The sequence below is a fragment of the Furipterus horrens genome, unplaced genomic scaffold (genome assembly GCF_987537825.1).
Source record: "Furipterus horrens unplaced genomic scaffold, mFurHor1.1.pri manual_scaffold_1, whole genome shotgun sequence".
In the NCBI taxonomy this organism is placed as follows: Eukaryota; Metazoa; Chordata; class Mammalia; order Chiroptera; family Furipteridae; genus Furipterus; species Furipterus horrens.
Window position 1 is genome coordinate 97,028,924 of NW_028327171.1, and position 20,286 is coordinate 97,049,209.

General features: G+C 35.9%; 1 protein-coding gene across 1 annotated transcript in view; it reads right to left on the reverse strand.

Annotated features, from left to right (window-relative positions):
• CFAP44 (cilia and flagella associated protein 44) overlaps nucleotides 1–20,286 on the reverse strand; it is a 153,568-nt gene that overhangs the window by 66,090 nt on the left and 67,192 nt on the right. The window contains exons 18-22 of the mRNA XM_090276613.1: nucleotides 13,881–14,026; nucleotides 13,002–13,272; nucleotides 10,614–10,669; nucleotides 10,284–10,446; nucleotides 8,486–8,616 (exon numbers count right to left, since the gene is read on the reverse strand). Coding sequence (XP_090132739.1) covers nucleotides 8,486–8,616; nucleotides 10,284–10,446; nucleotides 10,614–10,669; nucleotides 13,002–13,272; nucleotides 13,881–14,026 — 767 coding nt within the window. The remainder of the gene's footprint in view (nucleotides 1–8,485; nucleotides 8,617–10,283; nucleotides 10,447–10,613; nucleotides 10,670–13,001; nucleotides 13,273–13,880; nucleotides 14,027–20,286) is intronic.

Here is a 20,286-nt window from a genome sequence, read left to right on the forward strand (position 1 = left end):
CTGTCTCCCTCCACAAATAAGAAGAACTACAACTACCACAAAACCAGAAATAACCAGAAGTTCAAGAAAATAAAGCTACATGGAAGTCTAACGTATGAAGTTATAAACAAGTGGTGCTCACCCACATTGTAGGAGGGGCAAAGCTGGGGAGGAGACATCAAGTTGTGCCAGCAGCAGCAGCTGCAGCGACAGGCACCGGGACTGCAGTAAGCACAGATGCTTTTTTTAAAGGGAGGTGAGAAGTGCCTGGGAGCATCCCTAGCTGCAGACCAAACCCATCAGCTCATGATTCCAACACCAGTGAAAGCAGACCCCCATTGCCTCGTAATGTGAGGCCCAGAGGGCATGGGGACATAGGAGGAGGCTCCTGGTCTCTCAGCAGAGAAAGGACGACAGGAATGCATCCTGGACCCCTGCCTCCACGCCAAGTGCCACAGTGTGGTGAGAAGGGTCACCCAGTAGTGGCGAGTGCACGGGGCTCCGCTCCCTATAGCATAGGAGGTATGACAGCCCCGCCCAGGAAGCAAAAAAACTGCCAGGATGGCAGGGTTTATGATAGGTATCCCAATCACGATCATGCAGCTGACCAGAAGCAAATACATGAATTAACTGATGAATAGATAAGATAACCTTTCTGAGGCTCAGTTCAGAGCTTTAGTTATAAGAGAGCTTACAGAAATAACAGTGGGACTTAATCAAGACAGGGAAGGAATGAAGGCTAGTTCTGCTGAAATGAATGAAAACACATACGAAACAAGTGGTGAGGAAAGGAAAACCAGGGATCAAATCAACAAATCAGAACATAGGGAAAGAACGAACAGTCAACCAGTGCAGAAAGAGGAAACAAAAAGTGAGGAAAATGAGAAGCTCAGTAACCTCTGGGACAACTACATGAGAGAGAACATCTGAATTATAGGATTGCCAGAAGGTGAAGAAGAAGAACTAGAAATTGAAAAATTATATGAAAAAATAATGAAGCAGATCTTCCATAACTTGGGGAAGGAAATAGACTTACAGTTTCAGGAAGCACAGAGAGTTCCAAAAAAACTGGACCCAGGGAGAACCACACCAAGACACATTATAATCAAATTGTCAAAAATTAAGAATAAAGAGAAAATCTTAAAAGCAGCAAGAGAGAAGAAGAGAATTATGTACAAACGGGTCCCAATTAGACTATCAGCTGATTTCGCAAAGGAGACTCTGCAGGCAAGAAGGGACTGGCAAGAAATATTCAATGTAATGAAAATCAAAAACATACAGCCATGATTACCCTATCCAATGAAGCTGTAATTCAGAATAGAAGGGCAGAGAAAGTGTTTCGAGGACAAAGTAAAAGTGAAGGAGTTCATTAGATCTAAACCACTGTTATAAGAGATGTTAAAGGAATTTGTTTAGAAGAAGGAGGATCAAAACTATGAATATTAAAATGAAAACTGTATCACAACAACCAACAATAGAAGCTAGGGAATCAAAACTAAAGCAAACTAAATTGTCAACGAGTGGAAAAATAATTATAAGTATGGGAAACATTATGGGGGGAGGTCAGCGGGGAGGGGAAAGGGAGAGAGATGATGCAGGAATTAAGAAGCATAGTAGGACTTCCGGCCAAGATGGAGGCTTAGACGGACACGCTAGGTCTCCCTCTACAACTATAGAGGAATACAACTACTTCAAAACAAAGGATAACTAGAAATTCCAGAAAATAAAACTACACGGAAGTCCAACATATGAAGTTATAAACCAGCGGTGCCATTTGGGCAGGTAAGAGTTAAAGTGGGCAGTGCTGTTTGCGGTCGCACCCGGAGCGGCGGCGGCGAGGAGTCCCGGTGGCCAAGCCCCTGGCGGTGCGCGACTCCGGAGCTGGGGAGAGCGGCCGCCACATCGCCTTGAACAGTGAGGCCCAGGGGGGCGGGAGGACGGATCCCGGTCTCCTAGCTGAATAACTGTGAATCCATCTTGGACCCCCGCCCCCAAAGAAAGCACCACAGGGCTGCGAAATAGGTCGCGGACAGGCAGGCGCCGGCCGGTCGCTGATTTGTGACGTGTACACAGGCACTGCCCCCGACAGCCAGCCCAAGAAAACAAAACGCATCTGTCAAAATGAGGCAGGCAACTCTAGAAATACCGGTAACACAACTCACCAGGCAGCAGATAGAGAACCTGACAGATGAACAGATAAGAAACCTGTCAGAGGCTCAGTTCTGGGCCATTGTTATCAGGTGGCTTACAGAATTCACAAAAGAGCAGGAAAAAGATATGAAAGAAGCGAAAAACTTTCATAACGAAAGGAACAAAACAGCATATGAGACAGAAGGAAAGGAAATAAAATCCAGAGTTCATTTCAACAAACTGGAATATGGAGAAGGAACAAGCAGTCAACCAATGCAGCGAGAGGAAATGGGAAGCACCAATGAAAGGATCAGAAACCTCTGGGACAGCTATAAAAGACCCAACATAAGAATCATTGGTTTGCCAGAGAATGAGGAAGATGAACTAGAACTTGAAAAATTGAGTGAAAATATAATAAAGGAGAACTTCCCAGACTTGGGGAAGGGAATAGACCTGCAGGTCCAGGAAGCAAGGAGAGTTCCCAAGAGACTGGACCCAGGGAGAACCACTCCAAGACACATTATAATCAAAATGTCAAAAATTAAAGATAAAGAGAGAATCTTAAAAGCAGCAAGAGAGAAGAAAAGAATTATGTACAAAGGGGTCCCAATTAGACTATCAGCTGACTTCTCAAGGGAAACCCTACAGGCAAGAAGAGACTGGCAAGAAATATTCAAAGTAATGAAAATCCAAAACCTACAACCACGAATACTCTATCCAGCGAAATTGTCATTCAGAATAGAAGGACAGAGAAAGTGTTTCCAGGACAAAATAAAACTGAAAGAGTTCATTAGATCCAAACCACTGTTATATGAGATGTTAAAGGGACTGGTTTAAAAAAAAAACAGAAGCTAGGGAGATGAAACAAAGGCAAACTAAATAGGCAACGAGAGTGGAAGAGGAACTGTGGGTACGGGAAGCATATTGGGGGGAGGTCAACAGGGAGGGGGAATGGGGAAAGGGAGGGAGATGATATAGGAATTGGGGATCAAGGTAGGAGGGAATGGAATAGACGGAGAGAGGTTGGGAGGAACTGTATGCACAACTAATGGACATAATCTAAAAGGGGGGGACAACTGGAGGGAGGGGGGCCACCGGGTGGAGGGGAGCAGAGGGAAGGGAAATTGGCACAAATGTAATAATTTAATCAATAAAACACATTAAATCTGAAAAAAAAATAAAATAAATAAAACCTTTTAAAAAAATAAAAAAGAATGACCACAAAAAAAAAAAAAAAAAAAAGAAGCATAGTAGGAGGGAGTGGAGTAGACAGGAAGATGTTGAAAAGAAGTATATGCACAACCAATGGGCTTGGACTAAGGGGGGGGGCAACTGGAGGAATGGTGTCACTGGGTGGAGGGGAGTAGAGGGAAAAATTTTGGGACAACTATAACAGCATAATCAATAAAACATATCAATAAAAAAATAAAAAAGCAGAAAGCCTGAACAGACCTATAACAGAGGGTGAAATTGAGGCAGTAATCAAAATACTCCTGGCACAAAAAGCCCTGGACTGGATGGCTTCACAGGCAAATTTTACAAAACATTTAGGGAAGAACTAATGCCTACTCTTCTCAAACTATTCCAAAAAATCCAAGAAGAAGAAAGACACCCAAACTCTTTCTATGAAACCACTATTACCCTAATCCCAAAACCAGGTCAAGACACAACAACAACAAAAAAAAACTACAGGCCAATATTGCTGATGAACATAGATGCTAAAATCCTCAATAAAATATTGGCAAACAGGATCCAGCAACACATTAAAAAGACTATACACCACGATCAAGTGGGATTCATCCCAGGGATGTAAGGATGGTTTAATATTTGCAAATCAATAAACGTAATACACCACATAACCAAAATAAAAGACAAAAAACATATGATCATATCAATAGATGTTAAAAAAGGCATTTGATAAAGTACAACGCCTATTTATGATGAATACACTCCGCAAAATGGGAATAGAGGGTACATACTTCAACATAAAAAAGGCCATATATGAGAAACCTGAAGTCAACATCATGCTCAATGGAAAAAAATGAAAGCATTCCCCCTGAGGTCAGGAACAAGACAAGGATGTCCATTCTCTCTACACCTATTCAACATAGTCTTGGAAGTTCTAGCTGCAACAATCAGGCAAAATAAATAAATAAAAAGCATCCAAATTGAAAAAGAGGAAGTAAAGCTGTCATTATTTGCAGATGACATGATAATGTACATAGAAAACTATAGACTGCATGAAAAAACTACTCAAACTAATAAGTGAGTTTGGCAAAATAGCAGGGTACAAAGTCAATATTCAGATATCGAAGGCATTTCTCTACACCAACAATAAAATATCAGAGATAGAAACTAAAAAAAAAAAAAACTCATTTACTATAGCAACAATAAAAATAATGTACCTAGGGATAAACTTAACCAAAGAGATAAAAAGACCTGTACTCAGAAAACTACATAACACTGAAGAAAAAATTAAGGAAGAAACAAATAAATGGAAGCATATACCATGTTCATGGATGGGAAGAATCAACATCATTAAAATGTTCATACTACCCAAAGCAATTTATAGATTCAACGCAATCCCTATTAAAATACCAATGACATATTTCACAGACCTAGAACAAATACTTCAAAAATTAAATAGAACAACAACAACAAAAACACCCCAAATAGCCACAGCAATCTTGAGACAGAAGAACAGAGTAGGAGGAATCATAATACCTGACATCAAACTATACTACAAAGCCACTGTAATCAAAACAGCCTAGTACTAGCATTAGAGCAGACACATAGATCAATGGAACAGAACAGAGAGCCCAGAAATAAACCCAGGTCTATATGGTCAACTAATATTTGACAAAGGAGGAAGCAACATAAAATGGAGTGGAAAGAGCCTCTTCAACAATGGTGCTGGGAGAACTGGACAAGGACATGCAAAAAATGAAACTAGACCACCAACTTACACCACACACCAGAATAAACTCAAGATGGAGAAAAGACTTACATGTAAGCCATGGCACCATAGAAGTCCTAGAAGAAAACATTGGCAGGAAATTTTTAGATATCCCACATAGCAATATTTTCACCACTATATCTCCTAAGGCAAGAGAAATAAAGGAAAGAATAAACAAATGGGACTACATCAAACTAAAGAGTTTCTGCTCTGCAAAAGAAAACATCAGCAAGATGAAAAGGGAACCAACCATATGGGCAAATATAATTGCCAATAATACCTCAGACAAGAAATTGATCTCCAAAATATATAAAGAACTTATACGACTCAACACCAGGAAGACAGACAACCCAATTCAAAAATGGGCAAAGGACCTGAACAAACACTTCTCTATGGAGGATATACAGAGCATCCATAGACAAATGAAAGAATGCTCAACATCACTAGCCATCAGAGAGATGGCAAATAAAAACCACAATGAGATGCCACTTTACACCAGTCAGAATGACAATCATCAACAAATCAACAAACAACAAGTGCTGGAGAGGATGTGGAGAAATAGGAACCCTAGTGTACTGTTGGTGGGAATGTTAATGAGTGCAGCCACTATAGAAAACAGTATGGAATTTCCTCAAAAAACTAAAAATGGAACTGCCTTTTGAACCAGCAATTCCACTACTAGGATTATATCTGAGCAATCCTGAATCCCCAATTCAAAAGTACTTATGCACCCCTATGTTTATAGCAGTGCTATTTACAATAGCCAAGTGCTGGAAACAGCCTAAGTGCCCATCTGTAAATGAGTGGATTAAAAAACTGTGGTACATTTACACAATGGAATACTATGCAGCAGAAAGAAGGAACTCCTGCCATTTGCAATAACATGGATGGAACTAGAGAGAATTATGCTTAGCGAAATAAACCAGGCAACAAAAGAAAAATACCATATGATATCACCTAATACAGGAGACTAATGAACAACAGAAACAAATGAGCAAAATTGAATCAGAGACATGTATAAAAAGAACAGAGTAACAGTTATCAGGGGTGGGTGAGGGAGAGAGAGAAGGGGAATACGTAGAGGAAGGGTTTAGTAAAGGAACTAGTATAAATAACGCACAGACATGGACAACGGGGTGGGTGGGGAGTCACTGTGGGAGAAGGGGTTGGTTGGGTTTGGGGATCAACGGGGGAAAAGTCGGACAACTGTAATAGAAAAAGAACAGAAATAAATTTTAAAAAATATATAATAACACAAAAATGTTGAAAAAAATGAAATGAGAAGATGTCAATTTTTCCTGAATTTATATAAATTAAATGTGATTTCAATAAAAATCTCGAGGAAAACAAAAACAAAAGTAAGACTTTTACTAAAGAAGTTATACACCTGGGGTGTGACTACCCACTGTGACCTGCCTGGTTATAAATTTATGAGTTGATCTGTTTTATACAATCCATTAAAATTATTCAAAATAGATAATGCAAAACAAATAAAGCTTCTAGAAGAAAAAAAAGGAGAATTATTTCATGAATTGGGAATAGACAAATAATCCTACCTACAACATAAAAGCACTAAGAGTTAGTAAAACCATGAATAAATTGAAAAAAATTGGTAAGTTGAACTTTTTGAAATTAAAACTTTTGTTCAAAAACACATCATACTGAGGATAAAAAGACAAGCCAAACTAGAGCAAGATACTTACATGCTTACACATGTGTCATATATCGTCGGCAGCCGTCCGCATAACAAAAGACATATGTCCAGAATACACAAATAACTCCTACAACCCAATTTTTTAAATGAACAAAAGACTTGAACAAACACGTAACAAAGAGACAGTAACAGTAATCAATAAGTATTGAAAAGGGGGCTCAAAACCGTCACACACCAGGAAATGCCAGTGGCTGGAATTTAAAGAACTGACAATACCAAGTGATGAAAAGCAGAACTGTTAATGGTTGAATTGTGTGTCTTCTGAAGGTGTTGATGTACTAATGCCCAGTACCTCAGATTATGACTTTATCTGGAAATAGGTTTTGACAGAGGTATTCAAGTTGAAATGAGATCATTAGAGTGGGTTCTAACATGACTGGTGTCCTTATTAAAAGAGGAAATGTGGAATGTGCAGAGAGAAGATTATGTGAAGAGACACAGAGAGTACACCTTGTGCAGGCAGACGCATGGAGTGACTAATCTACACCATGGACTGCTTGCAAACCACCAGAACTTCAGAAATGGGCATGGAACAGATTCTGCCTCCCAGCTCTCAGTAAAAACAGCTTAGCCAACACTGATTTTGAACTTCCAGCCTCCAGAATTATCAAGCAGTATATCTTTGTTAGTTTAAGCCACCCAGTGTGTGGTACTTCGTTATGGAAGCCCTAGGAAATAAATACAATGTGCATCAACTCCAATTCTCATATACTGATGATCAGTGTATAAATTGGTTGAACCATTTTGGGAAACTGTTCTAATAAAGTTAAATATGCATGTAACTTAGGACCTAGCAGTTCCACTACTGGCTATGTAGCAAACAAATAAATGCTTATATCCACCATAAAAACATGCACATAAATGTTCATAGCCCCAGTACTCATAGTAGCTAAAAATAAAAAAGAAGAAGAAACAACTCAACTATTTATCAACAGTTAAATGGATAAATTGTGGTATAACCATTTAATAGAATATTACAAAGGAATGAGAAAGAATGAGCTACCTGCAACAACATGGCTAAAGTTAGGCATGATACCAAGTGAAGAAGCCAGATATCAAAAAGTTCATATTGCAATATTTCATTTATATGACATTCAGACAAAACTAATCTATGATGATAAACATTCATTTCTGGAGAGTAAATTTTTACTGGGAGTGATGATGAGGGAACTTTCTGCAGTGCTATAAATGTTCTTAATCAGGCTATCAGATATATGTGTTTATACATCTGTAATGGTTTATTAAGCTGTCAATTAATATTTATACATTTTGCTGTATATAAGTTACATCTCAAAAAGTCAAAGAAAACTAATATTTCCTGAGAAGTCAAATTGGTACATGAGAGAGACTGGACAGGAAGCTGTGATCTTTCATTATAAGTCCTTTGGTTCTATTTTTATTTTTGGTGTTTTAATATTTACATGTTGTATCAGATAAAATAAATAAGTAATTTGTGAAAAAGTAAATATGTAATATATAACTTCTCTGGTAAAATATCTAGTTGTAAAACAAATTTCTCAGATTTGTTATCAGAAAGCTCAGAAAGATATCAGTAGCAGTGACAAGAAGATTCCTTGAGATTTTAAGAATTAGTGCATCTTTCAGGAGACCTCTCTTATCTGAACATTTTGATTAAGCAACTGTAAAATATTTTATTCAAATATATTCTCTCAAACATCTTAAGTTGCAAGATATATGGATCCTACCTATTCTGTAGCTTCATTAGGCCAAGTTCATGTTTCTCTTTTTCCCAAGCTAATTCCTTTTCCACTTGCTGAATTTTATGAACTGTTTTTCTGTTAATCCCAGCACGAATTTTGGAATCTATATCAAAATCCTGTGGACAGGTAGATTTGTTCATCAAAATGGGTACTTTTATCAATGTACTTTATCAATCCTATTTTATACATATGAATTTTAAATTTTTCCTCAATTTCATGCAGCATCATTACTGTCTCCCAAATATCATAAACTCCATTCTAGAAAAAAATAACATACTTTTGATCTTACTTCCTCAAAGAAATGGAAAAAGTTCTCAGAAATAATTAACAGGAATATAAATAAAGTTACATACTAAACAATTTTTCTCACAATAAAAATAATGAATGTTAACAGAATATTTAGAGTATACAAAGTTTAAAAAAACACTCCCTTCATGAAGTTTAAAATTTTAAATTCTCACCCAAGAATATATTTATTGATGTTAGAGAGAGAGGAGAGAGAGAAACATCGATGTGACAGAGAAACATTGATTGGTTGCCTCCCATATGCACCTCAATTGGGGATAAAATCCACAACCTAGACATGTGCCCTGACCGGGAATTGAACCCACAACCTTTTGGTGTATGCGGTGATGCTCCAACCAACTGAGCCACCTAGCTAGAGCTCCCTTCATAAAGTTTTAGAAAATACATTCCCTTCACCCGAAAGCAACTGTTGTTACATAATCAGCTGGACGCAGTGTAGAAGTTCATGCAGTTGATCATTAGCTGAACATCCCCTCCCATGTGACCCTACACAGGAAAGATAGCAAAATATTTGGCATCTTCTTAACATCAAGTTCTGGTTGAATGCTCTTCACCAAGGAGGCTATTTTCCCCATAAGTATACTTAGAGGCCTCATGTTTCTTACCTTCACTCCTGAATATTGTCAGGGCCTTCATTCTCACTAAATTGGAAATAGAAATTATCCTTCCCAGAGGTGCTTGCTTTATAAGTAATGATGTGTGCAAAGTGCTTAGCTACAGAACTTTCTCCAGTTGTTCTTTATTTTTAATTATGTCATCCATATTCTGCAAGTATCTACCTTTCTTTTAGTAAAAGAGTATAAATATCATAACCAATATGAGTTAACCATTATTATTTCACTGAAGCACTTTTTTAATATGAAATTGCCTAAGTGCTTCTAAAATTATAGGACTGGGCAAACCATGGATATAGTCAGGATGACAATTCTGGGTTTTTATTTCATTAGGGTTTTGACAGTACTTCTATTTAGAAAGAAGTGCAAAATGAAAAAAATCACTAGCAGGTAGAAAAAATTAGCTTAAACAATTGAGTGATCACCTCTATACCCAAAAATAAATTAAGTAAGTCATCTTTCAGAAACTCTGTGGATAAAGTAGGTACTATCTTTTCAACCGATCTGATGAATTACAGAAATGGAGCCACTGAGAATCAAATTATGTATTCAATAGTTAGCTATCTTGACTACATATGACAAGAGTTGATAACCAGATTCAAACTTATATTTGTATATCTTGTTACCAAAATCAAGGTAAAGTAGCTAAATCCAGAAGTAAACTTTGTATTAAGAGGTTCTTCTGCATCTAAACTAAGTTGTGTGACAAGTTCTACAATAGTTTAGTTGCTGCCAAATACTGACTGGCCAGATAAAGAGAAGCTCAAAGATTATTTTAAGTGTTCCTACTTATTAGCCGAATAGTACTAGTAGTCTCAAACCAGGGACAGCATATGTTAAAGTCAAATTTATTTTTTACTTACTGTCCGTTTAAATTGCATATGCTTTGGTAATCCTTCATTCATTTTTAGTAGTTTCTGAAATTGATTCCTCAAAGTTTTGAGTTGTTCTCTCTTCCTGGCCTTTATTTCTTCCACTTCTTTCATTAGCTTGTCATGTTCTCTTTTCCTTCTGGCATTCTCTATACTGAAAATAGAAATATAAAAGCACAACAAATTAAGATACAGAAACAGCAAAAAAGAAATTAGCATTAAAATATTTGGAAATTCATTTTGCTTACTGAACTTCTATAAAATGTTGGTTTGTTGTGCAAAAGCTCAGGATTAGTAGGTATTTATCAAAAATTCCCATACCTGTAGGCTTTGGGATCTACAATATCTTCTGGAATTGTTTCTGTTTCAATTCCAGACTGTAGGAAAAGGAATAAAAAGTCAGTCCTTTTAAATTGCATATTGCCCTTAAAATATCTAATCATAAGTAAACTGAGGGTTTTTTCTCCACCATTTTCTAGCAACTGCAGGCCTGAAAAGTATTTTAACAAAAAATAAACTAGGGAAAATATTGTAGTTGATTAAACTTATTTGTTTCTACTTCATTGAAAGGAATGGGTAGAGAAAGTCTTGAAACTTAATCATATGTATGCAAAATGTTAATATCACCACATTGATCCTTTAAACTGTGAATTACTAATATTTGTGTTATTAAAAAAGAATACACACAAAAATTTTCTCATTTTAAAATATGAGGTTTTTTAGCATATCCCTGTTATACATACATAATTCCCCCAAAATACCTCAGGTATGTACTAGGAAGATAGATTTATATATAAATAATTTTTAGTAAGTATTTCCCTTGACCTTATCAAAAGAAGACCTACAGCAGGAAATGTGCTGTATATAATTCCTCTCTTTAAGAAAGCTATTAAATCAGAAATATGAATCTCTCTTTAGAAAGAAAATCAGTTTAAATTAAGGGCCACTGTGAAGTAAATCACTCAGAAGTACTTTGTTTATTCAGGTGCTGTGCTGTAAGATGCCTTAGGCTGGCTCAAGAAGAGGAATTATAACCTGGTGAATTAAACAAAGAATCGAGGTTTGTTAGCTAATCAGTCTTAAGCAAAATCGAACTTGTTTATTTTCTATTCTCTTCTATAACAGGTCTCTATTTTGCTGTCATTATAAAGACACAAAGACTTTTGATCAAACTGTTTTATTACAGTACTAGTCTTTATACATATGAAATATAAGTGTACATATTTTTATGTAAGACAGGTTTATGGCTTTAGTAAAAGTGAAGTCATAAATCATGACCAATGTTAGAGACAGTGATCACTAATATATTGTAGTGACTGTTAATCACTTAGGACATAACTTGATTCAATTTTATTTTTTCATCCTTTTATTGCCCAGAGCTAAGCCCCTTAGTTCTCCAAATTAGTGTGATTTCCAGGATCTCCTGGCCTCTGCTGTTTACAATAAGTTTAAGTTTAAACAAAGGTGCTCCCAACAGTTCCAAAATATATGTCAGTTGCTCTCAATCTTGGTTGTACATTGAAATGGTAGGGGCTGGGGGAGGGAAGGGGTATGGATACCTGGGCCTCACCTTCAGAGATCTGATTTAATCACTCGTGAGTAGTGCTCAGTCATATGTACTTTTAAGGACTCCATAGCTGATTCTAAAGTACAGTAAGGTAAAAGCCTCAGATCTATGCAGAGTTTAGTTTTTGATTTGTTTATTCAATTCTTTATGATTTCATCTTCTTCAAAGCAGAGTGTGCTTCAGTAATTTAAGAAATATTGATTGCAGTCATAAATAAAAGGACACTATTATACATATTTGAAATGTATTTTTTTCTCTCCAGTATGTATTTCCATAGAGAGAGTTGAGACTAGGTAGCATGATATTTTCTTCTTGTTCACACACTTTCCATTCTGTAATTCTTCCTCCTAAGCTGAACCTCTTTAGAAAACCGTCCATTCTCCATATTTTTCTGCTATTAATAGAAATGAAAAACTTATCTCTCAAAATTTCCCTTTGTTTTTTGTATGTTCTTTTGAAGTTGGCTACCTGTTAAGTGGGAAGCCAATGTGTTCATATGAATTTTAACTATAGTCTTTCTAATACAATCCTTATTCCTTAGGTGCAATTCCAACATTTACTAATAGTTTTATCTAAAGGAACCACTTTGATAATAGAAAATTCAGGTCCTGTGATAGGACAAAAGTATATAATTTGGGGAACTGAATACACAATCTTTATTAAAAACCAATAATGTATTCTTCCTAAAAACAGAATAATTTAACTGAATCTTTATTCATGATCCACATTGTCATATTCTAATACTACAGACAATAATATTTTTAAAAACCCTTCCAAAGGCAAAAATTATAGTGTATATCTCATAATATGCCTTTTCAATGAGTGAGTAAATAAAAACCCAAATATATAACTGAAAAAAAATGTGCATTTGGAAAACAAACTTTAAGTTATTGATACAGAAAAATTGACACCAGTTTTTTAATTTGGGGAATTCTATACCTTTAGTAATAATGGGAACTCAACATCTTTAATATTTGAAAAAGAGGCACCAGAAATTCAAGATTATAATACCAGTAGAAAGATTAGTTTATAAGGTAAAGGTGTCTAAGTAGTTTTCAGATTTTAAAGAATATGAATAATTTTAGCATTACTATTTTAAAATAAAGGGTTTTTGTGGTTGTTGTTGTTAGTTAGTTACATACCCTGGGAGATGGCACTTTGGCTTTGAAGCTTTTCCTTAACTCAAATACAGAAAAAATGCTGAAAACAAAGATATTACTATCTGCTCCAATAGTCACCAGAAAACGGTCATCAAAGCTGGTAGAAATGCCTTTAATGCATCCATAATCATTGTCATGGATACTAAAGTGCCAGTAGTCTTTTATACTGGTCAATGAAGAGTCATTCTGACTTAGAATATAGATTCGAATTGCTCCATCTTGCATCCCACAAAACATCATATCTTGGTTAATACTATGAAACAAAAAGGAAGTAAATTGCTTTTCATATTAACCTGAGAATCTTTAATTTTAAATTAATTGACAAATGACTAAATTTTTAGTAACAAAGGTATTATGGACTAAATTATATCCCCTTCAAAATTCACATGTTGGAGCCCTAACTAATCGTGAAAGATCTAGCAACCTTATGCAAAAAGACAGAGGGTAGGAGGAAGCCCATTTGAAAGCTGGAGCTATTGCATTTGGTTTCCAGAAGAATGACTGGTATATATGCTTCATTCTTAATCATTAAAAGAGTAATAATTTAACTTATGATTGCTCCAGAATCGTAACCCTGAATCTACATTATCTGACCATGCAGTAGCATCCTCCTAAATAACAGAGTAAATCCATACAATTCAATTTTGTGATAAACAGAATTTTTGACAGAATATTTGCTAGAGATGATTAGAATACGGTTTCAGGATTAGCTTTGATTCTGTTTATTCCTTTGACTTATTTAACATTGTTTGAATACCCCTCCATTTGGAGAGATCTTTAAAAACTGACAGTATTCATAATAGAAAAACTATATACACCAATGGGTTATAAATTTTTAAAGCTTTCTGAAATTCAGTTTACCCGAAAGTGATGGCTTGGATGGGATTATCTTCTGTATCCTCAAGAAAACGGAAATCAAAAGGTTCATCTTTCTTTTCTGTGATATCACTGCTTTTGGCATATGGGGGGAACTCACAGTGATATAGAAAACCAGAATCATAGCCACCCTAGAAAAGAGGTAAATAGCATAGAAAGTGGTACTTGAATATAAGACACATATGACCACATGAGAATATTTTTATTACTTCAAATTTTAAAACATAAAATAGATGTCTTAAAACATCTATTTTATATGATTTCTCTGATTATAGATAGGTTTTATAAAGCATCTTTATTTTCCATTTATATGCAACTATAAAATTATAATGATAGAGCACAATAACTGTTTCCACTTATAAGTCAATAGAAAAGAGTTCTCACCTCTATGTACTGAATTCCATTTTAAGTATTAACCTAAATAAGAAGTGTTAAATAACAGAATTTTATAGGTCATGACAAACACCAGAGAATTTGTCACCAGCACACCCTACACTAATGAAAATATCAAAGGCAATTTTATACACAGATGTAATTACAAAGATATAGAAAGGAATAGCAGCAGGAAAAAGAATCTACCAAAATGATACCAAGAATATAAAAGAATAGTAAAATACCTTTTGGGGACACAAATACATACGAGGTCTGTCCAGAAGGTATCCAGCCATGTAATATGAAAAACAGACATTTATTGAAGAAGATACAGCATAAAAGAAACATTGTACATAGTACAATGACACCTCCGTCCCCTTCAAAGTAGGCACCTTGGGACCTCACATGGTTCTCCCTATCACCATCAGCTGCCCCGTCATAATTTCCTGAATCTCATCAATCGTCTGAAATCTCTTCCTTTTCAAAGGTGATTTTAGTTTTGGGAAAAGCCAGAAGTTGCAGGGCCCAAATTTGGGCTGTAGCAGGGCTGAGTTACATGGGCGTTTTAATATTTCATTAAAAAACTGCATAGGACGTGATGCATGATGGGTGCATGGATGTGATAAAGCTGCCAATCACCAGTTGCCCATAGCTGGGCCTTCTGGATCATCCAAATAGTTTCCATGGAGTGGTGTTCAAACTTAACACAAAATGTGATGCAGATTCGTTACTTTACTCCGTCATTTTGAATGCAATAGCTATACAGTACACATGCTCACTCAACCGTGTCTACCACCCCTCACTGACAGAGAAGTTGTCCTTGTTCACACATGTGCAGTCTAGTCCACTCTCCTTGGCTGCCAGGTTACATCAATGTTGCACAAACCATTCTTATTATATTAACAAAGGCTGGACTTTTGCCAGACAGACCTCATATATAACAATAAAATGCATGACAATGAAGGAAGATGGATGGAATGAAGTGCTTTACAATCTTTTTTCTCTAAAACTAGTAAAAAAATAAATTTATATCAAATTATATTATGTTAAGAATGCATAGTATGATCTTTAGGATCACCTTTAAATAAATAGTAAAAGAGTGTAAAACTAATAACTTAACAGAGCAGAAAAATGAAGGAAAATGCCTTAATCATCAAATAGAAGGTGAAAAGGGGAACATAGAATTGGTGTGATAAATAGAAATAGTTAATAAGATGGTAGATTTCATCTAAAATATATTAGTAATTACATGAAATACAATGGACATAGTACTCTATTAAAATTAAGACAAGGATCAACCTACAAGATTTTTTAAAAAGAAGCCTAACAAAATGCTGCTTTAAAGAGGCATACTTTGACTATAAGAGTATTAAAGGCAAAGGAAAGAGAACAATCATTAATAACTCTGAGTTTTGTTTTGGTAACTAGATGCATGCTTGTCTCATTTACGGAGCACGATTACATGAGGCAAATGTGGTTTAAAAACTATATTTTGAATATGTTAATTTTGAGGTGCCAAGAAGAGACATCAAGTTAAATAGGTATACAAGTCCAAAAACAAGAGTAGAGGTCAAGAATGGAGACAAAAATTTGAGATTCATTGGCATATAATAGATATTTAAAGTCATGGGACTAGATGATGTCACCTAGCAAGAAAGAAGGGGCCCAAGACCACATCCTAGAGTACTTCAGATTTCAAACCTTGTTCAGAAAATGAGAATCCAGCAGAAAAGGCTAAAACATGGCCAGTAGAATGTGGTGTCTTTGAAGCCAGGAAAAGAAAGTTTTTAAAAGGATGGAGTAAATCCCTCCCATTGATGTGCCAAAAACAATCAAGGCTCAACTACAATAGGAAGGTGGCACACAGCTCACAAGGAAGGTAAACCTGACACACTGAGCTCTGGTGACTAGGGAGGCTGCACCACTGGGCCCACAGAACACCTACTACATAAGGTTACTATATCAACACTGAGAGATATAGAAGCTCTATCTAATACATAGAAACAAACACAGGGAAGCAGCCAAAATAAGGAGTCAATAAACGTGTCCCAATGAAACAACAAAACTCCAGAAAAACAACTAAATAAAATAGAGAGAGGCAATCTACCAGATACAGAGTTCAAAACACTGTATATAAGGATACTCAATGAACTCAGGGGAAGAGCAGATGAACTTAGTAAGAACAAAGATACAGGAAACATTAAAAAAAGAAATATAAAATATAAATAACCAGTAAAAAGTGAAAAATACAATAACTGAAATGAAGAATATATTACAGGGAATCAACAGTAGAGTAGATGAAGTAGATCATCTAATTAGTGATTTAGAAGATAAGGAAGCAGAAAACACCGCCCCCTCCAAAAAATGAGGAGAGATGAGATTTTAAGGAGTCTAGGATAACTTCAAGAGTACCAAAGTTCACATTATGGGGGTACCAAAAGGAGAAGAGAGAAAACAAGGAATTGAAATTTTATTTGAAAAAATAATGATAGAAAACTTCCTTAACCTCATGAACAAAATAGACATAAAAGTCCAGAAAGGGGAGAGAGTCCAAAACAAGATAAAGCCAAAGAAGCCCACACCAAGACACATCATAATAAAAATGCCAACAAGTAAAGACAAAGAAAGAATCTCAAAAGCAGCAAGAAAAATGCAATTAGTTACCTACAAGGAACCTCCCATAAGACTGTCAGCTGATTTCTCAACAGAAATTTTGCAGACCAGAAGGGAATGCCACAAAATATTCAAAGTAATGAAAAGCAAGAATCTACCAAGATTACTCTACCCAGCAAAGCTACCATCTAGAATTAAAGTACAGATAAAGAGCTTACTGGACAAGAAAAAGCTAAGAAGTTCATCATCACCAAACCTGTATTACATGAAATGTTAAAAGGTCTTCTTTAAGAAGAAGAAAAAAAGATAAAAAATATGAATAAAATTGCAGTAATACATATCTATCAACAATTACTTTAGAGGCAAATGGATTAAATACTCCAATCAAAAGATATACCATGGCTGAGTGGATAACAAAAACAGACTCTTACATATGCTGTCCACAGGGAATAACTTTAAACTGAAAGACACACAGAGACTGAAAGCAAAGTAATTGAAAAAGATATTTCATGAAAATGGAAACAGAACAACAACAAAAAAAAGCTGTAGTAGCAATCCTTATACAGAACAACAACAAAAAAATCTTTATTTTTTAACCTGTGATTTGAATTATATTTTATCGTTTATGCTATTTCATTTGTTCCCAATTTTCCCCCCTTTGACTGACTCCACCCAGCCCCACCTCAGGCAATCCCCACACCATTGGCCATGTTTATGAGTCATGCATATATTTGGTTAATCCCTTTACATTCTTTCATCTAGTTCTCCCCACAACAGCTGTCAGTAGGTTCCATGTATCTATGCCTCTATTTCTATTTTGTTCATTAGTTTGTTTTGTTCATTAAATTCCACATATAAGTGAGGTCATGGTATTTGCTTTTCACTGACTGGTTTATTTCACTTAGCATAATATTCTTCAAGTCACTCCATGCTGTTCCAAAAGGTAAGAATTCCTTATTTTTTTGATACTGTGTAGTATTCCATGTATAAATGTATCACAGCTTTTATATCCATTCATCTCTAATAGGCACTTAGGCTCTTTCCAGATCTTGGCTATTGTAATGCTCCTATGAACATAGGGTGCAAATATCATTTTGAATTGGTGTTCCTGGAGTCTTAGGATATAGTCCCAGAAGTGAAATTGCTAGGTAAAAGGAGCGTTCCATTTTTTTAAAGTTTACTTTATTGATCATGTTGTTACAATAGTCCCAATTTTTTTCTCTTTGCTCCCCTCTGCCCAGTACTCTCCTTTCCTCCAGCAATCCCACCACCTTTGTTCTTGTCCATGGGTCATGCATATAAGTTCTTTGACTTCACCCTTTCTTATACTGTTCTTAACTTCCCCCTGACTACTTTGTACCAACCAATTATGCTTCTTGATCCCTGCACCATTTCCGCATTTCTCCCCCCCCCCCCCAGCTGATAACCCTCCAAGTGATCCCTGTACTTATGATTCAGTGCCTATTCTGGTTTGCTTTATTGGATTTTGTTTTTATTTTTTAGATTCGGTTGTTGATAGTTGTGAGCTTGTTGTCATTTTAATGTTCATAATTTTGATCTTCTTTTTCTTAAGTAAGTCCCTTTAACATTTCATATAATAATGGCTTAATGGTTATGAACTCCTTTAGCTTTACCTTGTCTGGGAAGCACTTTATCTGCCCTTCCATTCTAAATGATAGCTTTGCTGGATGGAGTAATAAGAAGATGATAGGGTAGCAATACTTATATCAGACAAAACAGATTTCACAGCAAAGGCCATAAAAACAGACAAAGAAGGACATTTCATAATACTTAAGGGAAAAATCCATCAAGAAGATATAACACTTGTAAACATATATGCACCCAACTTAGGAGCACACAAATATGTAAAAAAAATTTAAAAAGACTTCAGAAAGGATATAGACACCAACACACTCATAGTAGGGGACTTTAAACCCCATTGTCAACAATAGACAGATCTTCAAAGTAAAGAAACACTAATGATATTGAGGCATTGAACAACACTCTAGATCAAATGGACTTAGTTGATATATATAGAACTTTTCACCCCGAAGAAGCAAAATATACATTCTTTTCAAGTGCACATGGAACATTTTCAAAAATAGACCACATGGTAGGACAAAAAACATGCCTCAACAAATTAAAGAAAATTGAAATTATGTCAAGCATCTTCTCAGATTACAATAGCTTAAAATTGGAAATCAACCTCAAGGAAAAAACTCAAACACATTCAAACTCATGGAGAATGAATAACATGCTATTAAATAATTAATGAGTTAACAATGACATCAAGGAAGAAATCAAAAAGTTTCTGAAAACAAAGGATAATGAACACACAACAACCCAAAACCTATGGGATACAGCGAAAGCAGTCCTGAGAGAAAAGTTCATAGCAACACAGGCCTACCTAAAAAAGATAGAAGAATCTCTAGTAAAAAATTTAACCCTACATTCCAGCAAAGCAGAACTGAAGATCATAAGTGATCATTTGCTGCTCTTGTTGTGTTTATGCAAATGAACAGGATAAATTAAAAATGGACTTAATGCAGTCCCTTTAATGACAAGGAGGGTATTCTTAAGGAGAAAAATCGTGATTCAAGGTAAATCACACTGCTTAGTGGTAGACTATAAAGTAGTGCAGCTAACCATCTTTAAAGTTTCTTTTCATTTAAAATTTGTTTTCATTTGAAAGTTAAACTATGTCTGCAGTATCATCAAAGATGTTTAATTTACAGGCAAGAAGAATGTCAAATGCCTTGCAAGTGGATGTCTTTCCAATAAGACAGTCTTACAGATTTAGAGACTTGTTTGTGGGTTATGTTGCATAAATTACCATGTGTTTTCTGTTTTCATAGAGCATAAGCCTATGATCTCATTTCCTGTGTGATTGTCTGTACATATAGGCCTCACTTAATCCTGTCTGCTTTGCTGCCTCCTGAGACTCAACAGTTTGGCTGAACTAAGTGGTAGGGTTGGTGAAGTATGGGGTGGTCTGTGAGCTTCACTTTAAAACTGGTTTCTCTTTTCTATCCTAATGGCTTGCACAGAAAGGGTCCAGAGGACTGAAAGGGGAGAAACCTAAAATAGTTCCCCCAGCCCAAACTAAGTATATTGGGCAAAAGGGTTTTGGACAGGTGAGGTGTGCCTGGCACACCTTGCTCCAAAGAAGCCCTTTTTTTCCCCCTAATGTGGGATATTGAAAAATTAATCCCTGGCTTTTGTCATCTAGTGACTATGGATTGGATGTCTTTTAACCCTGTTGCAAAATCTGTTGTCCCCAGAATACAACAAGGATGCCAGTCTGTTAAACCAAGCACACCGTTGTCCGGGGACAGCCAACTGACCAGGAGTCTGCACGATCCTTCCCCATGTGGGAAGGCCACCCTCTCCTCCACACACCCACACT